Consider the following 7,955-nt stretch of genomic DNA (forward strand, 5'->3'; position numbering starts at 1 on the left):
TGTGTGTGTGTGTGTGTGTGTGTGTGTGTGTGTGTGTGTAGATTTGCTGTATAATCTTGACCAGGTGAGTCATCTTGTTGTGCATGCAAAAACACAGCTGCCCTGAACAGCTTAATAAAGGGCAGAAACCGAACAAGGACACGCAACAGTCTGCTGCTGTACTGTAAATGTCTGGTCTCTCATTTTCACATTCCAGCACGGTAGATGGTCTCACCCACACACACACACACCTCTGAACAGTAGCCAGGTTCTCCAGTTCATCCTGGTTCATGGTGTAATCTGGATCTTTCACCAGCGGCTCATTGATGCTATCCAGCAAACGTGATCCCTGACAGAGAGCGATCCTCAAGTCCTCCTGCACGCGCACACACACACACACACACACATGCGCACACACACACAGAGCGACATGAAATAAACTACTATTCAGTGCGAATGATGAACATGAATTATGTAAACTTAAGAGAGTTAGTTCACCCAAAAATTCTGTCATTAATTACTCACCCTCATGTCGTTCCAAACCCGTAAGACCTTCGTTCATCTTCGGAACACAAATTAAGATATATTTGATGAATTCTGAGAGCTCTATGACCCTCCCATAACATAGCAAGAAGATCGGTAAAATAATCCATGTGATATCAGGGGTTCAACTGTAATTTTACGAAGCTGCGAGGATACTTTTTGTAAGCAAAAGAAAACAAAAATAACGACTTTATTCAAAATCATCTCCTCCGCGTCACCCTAGCCCATTTTGGAGAATATCCACTGAACGCAAACAGTGTATGCTGTTCTGTGTCAGCCGCACCGTTATTTTTTTTTCTTTTGCGCACAAAAAGTATCCTTGTAGCTTCGTAAAATTACGGTTGAACCCCTGATATCACATGGATTATTTTACCGATCTTCTTGCTATGTTATGGGAGGGTCATAGAGCTCTCAGAATTCATCAAATATATCTTAATTTGTGTTCCGAAGACGAACGGAGGTCTTACGGGTTTGGAATGACATGAGGGTGAGTAATTAATGACAGAATTTTTGGGTGAACTAACCCTTTAAGGTTTGTTTATAGTTTATAGCCATGTTAATAATTCACGTTAAATTATTTACAATCTTACTGGACCCCTTATTAAGGACTAGGCCTTATACTGAAACATAGTACATTATATAATCTTTATGACACACCTGACTTTTTTTTTTCGTATATATCATCTAAACCAGGGGTGCCCAACCCTGTTCCTGGAGATCTACCTTCCTGCAGAGTTCAGTTCCAACCCTGATCTAAACTGTGTAAAATATATGTATATTGTATATAATTATTTTACATTATTGTATATAATTACGATTTTTTTTTTACAGTGAAAACACTAATATTGTGAAATATTACAATTTAAAAGATTTTCTCTTTTAATATAATTTTAAAATGTATTTTACTCCTTTAAATTCAATTGATTAAAAGTGTCAGTAAAGAGATTTATAATGTTAAAAAATATTTCTATTAAAAAAGTTGTTCTTTAGACCGTTTTATTTGTCAAAGATTCCTGAAAAAATGTATGGTTTCCACAAATAGTATTAAGCAGCAAATACTTTTCATAACTGATAATAAGAACCAATTTTAATAATTGTGAACATCAACAAATTAGAATGATTTTTGAAGGATCATGTGACACTAAAGAGTAATGGCTGCTGAAAATTCAGCTTTGACGTCACAGGAGTACATTATATATAAAAAAAAGTTAAAATAAAACTGTTATTTTAAGTTGTAATATTTTACAATTACTGCTTTTGTTTGATCAAATAATATTTGATCAAATGCAAGAACAAAATCCCTCCCCCACTGTATTTATTCCAAACTTTTCACCAGTATACTGTATATTGCTCTAACAGCAATCAGTCTACTTCAAGTATTATTTTGCATTCTTTTTCTTCTTATATTATTATTAATTAAAAAAATTGTAAAAATAAATACACCAACAATAATAACTATAATAATTTTAACTCACTCAAATCAATATTTTATGTCCATTTATTTACTTATTTGCTAAGTAGCTGTATTTTAGCAGGATAATGTACAATCTAGTAAATTATTGTCTAGTATGCTGAAATGAAGTTTTACTGGGTTTTCTGACCTTCATTTTGTCCTTCTTATCCGTGTGGACGGTTAGAAGGTTGGACGTGGCCTCAACGTCATTGGGCAGCTCTGTCTCTGCCAGCTCAGTCCCAAAAAACTGGAGAGTCTGTGCTGTTTTCTTCACCATCAGAGCAAAACCTTCAATGGCCTACAGGCACAACACAAACCAAGAGACACATACACCAAACCAATCACACAATAGCAAGAAACCCAAACACAATCACACTAATGGCTGAGTGCGCAACAAATAAAAAACATCCACATGCACTGCAAACAAGTGTGCTGTACTTAAAATACAGCAGTCACAGATCAATACAGACAAATCAATTTGTGATTACTTAAAAGGGGTCATATGATGCGATTTCAAGTTTTCCTTTCTCTTTGGAGTGTTACAAGCTCTTGGTGCATAAAGAAGATCTGTAAAGTTGCAAAGACTAAAGTCTCAAATCCAAAGAGATATTCTTTATAAAAGTTAAGAGTCAACCACGCCTTCCTAAAACCCCTTGTTTTAACACGCCCCCACATATCTACGTCACTATGTGGAAATATTAACATAATGCAGCCCAAATGTGCACATAAAGAAAGAAGGCGTGGTTTCAGGAACGCAGTAGTGTTGATGTAGCTATGTCAGGGAGACGCTGTGTATAAGTGCGAAAGCAAAAGCACTTTATTTGGCCTTCCGAAAGTAGATGGTGTTTTTTGAACATTAAAGCATGTCAACATATTCTGTTACACCAAATACACAAAATAATGATCTTTAAAATAGCATCATATGACCCCTTTAAAAGCAAGTCTACAAATGGAATGAGAAGAAAGGCAATTCATTTGCTTGAGGTGAAGACTATCATCCTTCTGGAAGGCTTGCTTGTTTAATACCACATTATAATGATGAAGCACCAAGATTTAAGATATGTTTGGCATTTTATAGCATTCTATCATACTATTAAGTATTCAGTATGAATATAGTATTTTAAACATTTCCACTTTCACGAAGTAACTACATTTTAAAAATGAACAGAATTCACTGGTGGCATACTGCATATGCATATGAGTATATCCCATAATGCAACTTCTCCTTCCATTTTGTGAGTGATGAATCGGACAAAACGTGGGACAATATTAACTATGCTTTTTAACTATGATCCAATAAAAATATATTTAATGAATCGAAGCCATATTACCATATTTGCGCTACCATTCAAAAGTTTGGGGTCAATAATATTTGAAAGAAATTAATACAGCAAAAACTTAAAGGATGCATTAAATAGATCAATTAAATAATATTTTTTAATATTTTTAATAATTTAAAATGTTACAAAATATTTTTCAAATAAAACCTGTTTGAACTTTCTGTTCAAAGAATCCTGAAAAAATGTATCATGGTTTCCACAAAAAAATATTAAGCAGCAAAACTGTCAACATTGATAATAATAAATGTTTCCTGAGAGGCAATATAGCATATTAGAATGATTTCTGAAGGATCAAGTGACAAGGAAGACTGGACTAATGATGCTGAAAATTCAGCTTTGCATCACAGGAATAAATTACATTTTAAAACCGATAAAAAAAATATATTATTTATATATTATTTAAACATTACTGCATTTCTTTTTTAAATAAATGCAAACTTGGTGACCTTTCAAAAACATTCAAAAACAAAACAAAACAAAAGTCTTACCGACCCCAAACTCCTGGTCTGTACAATTCCTTTATTATAATAACTGGGTATTAACCCTAACCCTAATCCTAAACCTAGACTTAGGCCATATTAAGGAGTAACCATACATCACTCAGTATCTCAGTATGTTTATTCATTCGCTGTGTGCTTTACACATCAAACCAATCGTGTGCCCACTTTTCATTTCTGTGGTCCACCCCTAATTACCATGGTTAAAAACAGGTGTGTACTCACGGTGCGGTGTGAAATCCATTTCTCGTGGCAGTACTCCTGTGTGCCGCCCAGTTCCTGAGTGAGCTGTGTGCGGTCGATGTAACTGTGGAGCTCAGTCACAGAGCTGAGCATGATCACCTACATGCAGTACATAATGTAGAGCACTTCTCTTATGTCAGTGTACTATACATCTCATTACGCTCTTCATTAACCACATGCCTCAGTGTGGGAGTTTGTGCCTTGTGTGTGTGCTTACCGGCACCTTCATTTTAAACTCATCCTTGTTTAACTTAAAAAAGATGTCTGAGATTGTCCGCTGGAAGAGTGCTGTGGGTCTCAGTACCAGCACCAGCTGCAGGTTGCCTGGGAAAGAGCCCTACAAAACACACAAACACATAGAACACTAAGAAAAACCTCCAACAGTCAAGCCAAATTAAATCTAACCCTGCTTCTTGAACAAGGACAGTACAGGACAGGACAGGGAAATACAACACAATACAATAAAACAAAAAATAAGGCTTTTATGGCACATTTAGCATGATATACTGAGAATATGGAGCTCATACTTGGAGAGAAAACACCTCAATTTTATTTAAAATTTTATACCAAAATATTTAATTTATTGCAGATGTTATTTATATGTCCAAAAAATGAGATGAAATTCTGATAACTTGTAATGTAAATCAATGAGATCTTTAAAACAGTACAGCAGACTACTTACATAAAATTACTTGCGTAATACTTACATAATATATAAATATCAGTTGTCGCTCTATATATCCCAATAATATGTCTCAGTAAGATAGTAAGATGATGTTTAAATACTGTTTTTTTATTGAGGGGGGAACATATAACACAATGCACTGCAGTACAATGATGACTGAAAGACTGAGACAAATGTTCCTTAAAAACCTGATTTGCCATATGATACTCACATTCTGACATGATTTTTCTAAAAAATTATGTATGATGTACAGTATCAAATCAAATCAAATAAACAAGAGTTACTTCAGTCCAGCAAGTGTTTATTTTGAAATATTACTAACAATTTAAAAGTTACTCTTACATTTAAAAAAAATGAGTAAACATTTCACAAAGATTAAAATCAAAGTGTGCACATCCAGCAGGCCAAAAACATTTCACAGCAAAAAGACACATATAGCACAACCTGAAAGTGGATGTTTTTAGATTTATAATAAAAGGCCTTTTACTTTCGAAAATGTAGAAACTATCAATCAGACGACAGAATGCATGTAGTAGATTGTGCACAACCGGTTTTCCTGCAAGTTGTGATCATGCTGCTCATTTAGAGGCCTTAAAAATGTGTGTATCAAATATGATGCAGTAGGCTTTATAGGGTTAATACCTAGCGTATGTTAGTGAGTCATTACATTTGACTGGTACAGCCTCCCTCCCACTGTCTGCATCCACACACACACCATCTATATTCTGTTGCCATGACAACTCAGTTTCTTGAGAGGTTAGAAAGGCTAACAATGGTCTCACATATGCCTCCCTGAGCTCTCTTTCTCTCTCAAGTGAATGCATGAACACACACACACACGCCTCTCGTGGAGTTCTTATGTTTACAGTCTCTTCATTAAAATGCCTCCCTACTGGATACCGCGTCAAATCAGAAATATGTCTGCAGATCAATACAGATCTGTGATGTTCTCTTGACAGCAGAAGACCCAGCATAACCTCTGTCTCAGCGTGACTGACAGTGTGTTGGTCAGTAAGCAGTGAAGCAGAAACAAGAGGCTTTACAATGTGACACCAAGAGCGGATTTAAAAACCGTTGATGCTGCATTAATATTCATCTATTCATTAAAAATGACCGGTGAGAAACAATTTAGTCAGGATTATTCAGTCAGATCTTTAATATTTTTGAAAAAGGTTTTCTATGCTCAGCAAGGCTACATTTATTTGATCAAAAATACAGTAGAAACTATAATATTGTGAAATATTACTACAATTTAAAATATTTTTTATTTAACTATATTTTAAAATGTAATTTATTCATCTGTGTTTTTTTAACCGTGCTATAGAAATAAATGTCGATTTGATTTCTTTTTATTATGTCGAAAAAACAAACAATAGTGTTTATGATATAATTTATTTGAAAATCATTTTGTAATTATTAATGTCTTTTCAAATTAATGCATCCTTGCTGAAAATTTCTTTAAAGAAAATTTTATGCACTTTATTTTAAGGGTTCCTTGTTACAGTGTAATTATACATTTAGGCCTAAGTACTCAGTAATATTATTAGGGTTAGGGTTTGGCTTAGGGTTACTTGCATGTAATTATTCATACTTTGTTATTATAATAGTAAGTACATGTAACGTGTAACAAGGACACCTTAAAATAAAGTGTTACCGACATACATAGAGGCCCTGTCCAAAATAAATAAATACATCAAAATAAATTATTATTCCATAAATTATATACATTTATAACACAGCTCTCCTCAAGTCAGTGTAGCAAAAACAGTGCTTTTAATCCAAAAGCCAAATATGTGATGTATTAACATTCATTTAAATTGAATTTCATTTTCCTTTCACTGCATCCAAATGCAGCCAGCTGCCCAGTCACTCTGATCACAGATTTACAGTGGCGAGATGCACAATCGGGATTTGTCACGAACACTTGAGCCATCCCAAGAATCAAAATCATGTCCTTACAGTTCTGCGAGAAACTGCCAACCCTACAGTGGCCTGATCTCACAGTCTGCCATGCTGAAATGCCTCCAGATCTGGGTTTTGAGGAAAACGTTATTACCCTGCCCCCCCTTTTTTTCTTGGACAGTGCTGTTGTTTGTTTTCATCCGCGTTTAACAATTAGGGAGAAGAGAGATTCAAGGGCTAACAAGAATAATTTGCATGGCAATTGGACATTTGGTTGCAGAGTGGACCTCAACACAAAAGAGATATGATTAATTAACCCCAGACCTTAAATTTAACATATTTGGCACATAACACATCACACATCTTGATTGGACATTAAAGCATCTGGCTTGTTGAACCAAAATGTATCTACCTAACAATTGCCAAAACACTCCTAGCAAAAAAATAAAAACTTTAAACACATGTTTTCATTGTATTCTTTGCATTCGATGTCCAAAGCAACTGTCAAATCCAAATGAGCAAAAGATTCCCCATTCATAACGCCCATAAAGACTGGAGTGTCTATTTACACAGTGCAAATAACCCACCTTGTTGGCAGGGGCTATTTACACTAACTCCGCCCACCAACGTGTGATTTGGGTAGTCACTAGGGCTGTGCAATTGTCATGCGCATCTCGTCAGTAAAGCCGGTTCCGTGATTGGTAGTAAATCGCCATCACTTGCTTTCAGATGGAGCGGCATTTACTACACAGAGCCGTAGTTCACTGACAATTAGGCAATATTGCATTCACCTAGTAGTGACCACTACAAAAGCTTGGTAAACATCAGCTCCAGTGGCGTAGATGATAAAGCATGTATCGCAGTCTTTTTGACGCGATCAACCAGAATTCAAACTCGCCTTGTTTTCTACAAAACAAAACCGTAAATCGAGGGGTTATGACGTCATTAGCAGGCGACACAATGACACTATAGACACGGTCCGTGTCACTAGTTAAAATTGCTTATTTCTCTGGATTTAAACATTCTTCAAAACATTTGGGATAATGTAAGTACACAAGTCAGCAACATATATAACACTGTTCTAGTGATTTTTTGATATTTTAATAAAAACGTACATATTGTGCCTTCAAGTAGCATAAATAGCAGAAAATACTGCTATTTTCACGTAGTGTAAATATCATCTATTGTAATTTATCTATAATAATATCTAATATAATAATAATAATATATAATAATATCTATTATAATTTATATTAATTTTAAATATAAAACAAATGTATATTGTAATACATTCAAATGTAGACATTTGATTT

General features: G+C 34.8%; 1 protein-coding gene across 10 annotated transcripts in view; it reads right to left on the reverse strand.

Annotated features, from left to right (window-relative positions):
- The window catches only part of LOC107560985 (guanine nucleotide exchange factor DBS), an 88,648-nt gene that overhangs the window by 39,044 nt on the left and 41,649 nt on the right, over positions 1 to 7,955 (reverse strand). For all 10 annotated transcript variants that reach the window (XM_016245305.1, XM_016245306.1, XM_016245308.1 and 7 more), the window contains exons 5-8: positions 4,273 to 4,392; positions 4,038 to 4,154; positions 2,124 to 2,273; positions 231 to 355 (exon numbers count right to left, since the gene is read on the reverse strand). In XM_016245305.1, coding sequence (XP_016100791.1) covers positions 231 to 355; positions 2,124 to 2,273; positions 4,038 to 4,154; positions 4,273 to 4,392 — 512 coding nt within the window. The remainder of the gene's footprint in view (positions 1 to 230; positions 356 to 2,123; positions 2,274 to 4,037; positions 4,155 to 4,272; positions 4,393 to 7,955) is intronic.

This window comes from Sinocyclocheilus grahami, unplaced genomic scaffold (genome assembly GCF_001515645.1).
Source record: "Sinocyclocheilus grahami isolate Dianchi unplaced genomic scaffold, SAMN03320097.WGS_v1.1 scaffold750.1, whole genome shotgun sequence".
In the NCBI taxonomy this organism is placed as follows: Eukaryota; Metazoa; Chordata; class Actinopteri; order Cypriniformes; family Cyprinidae; genus Sinocyclocheilus; species Sinocyclocheilus grahami.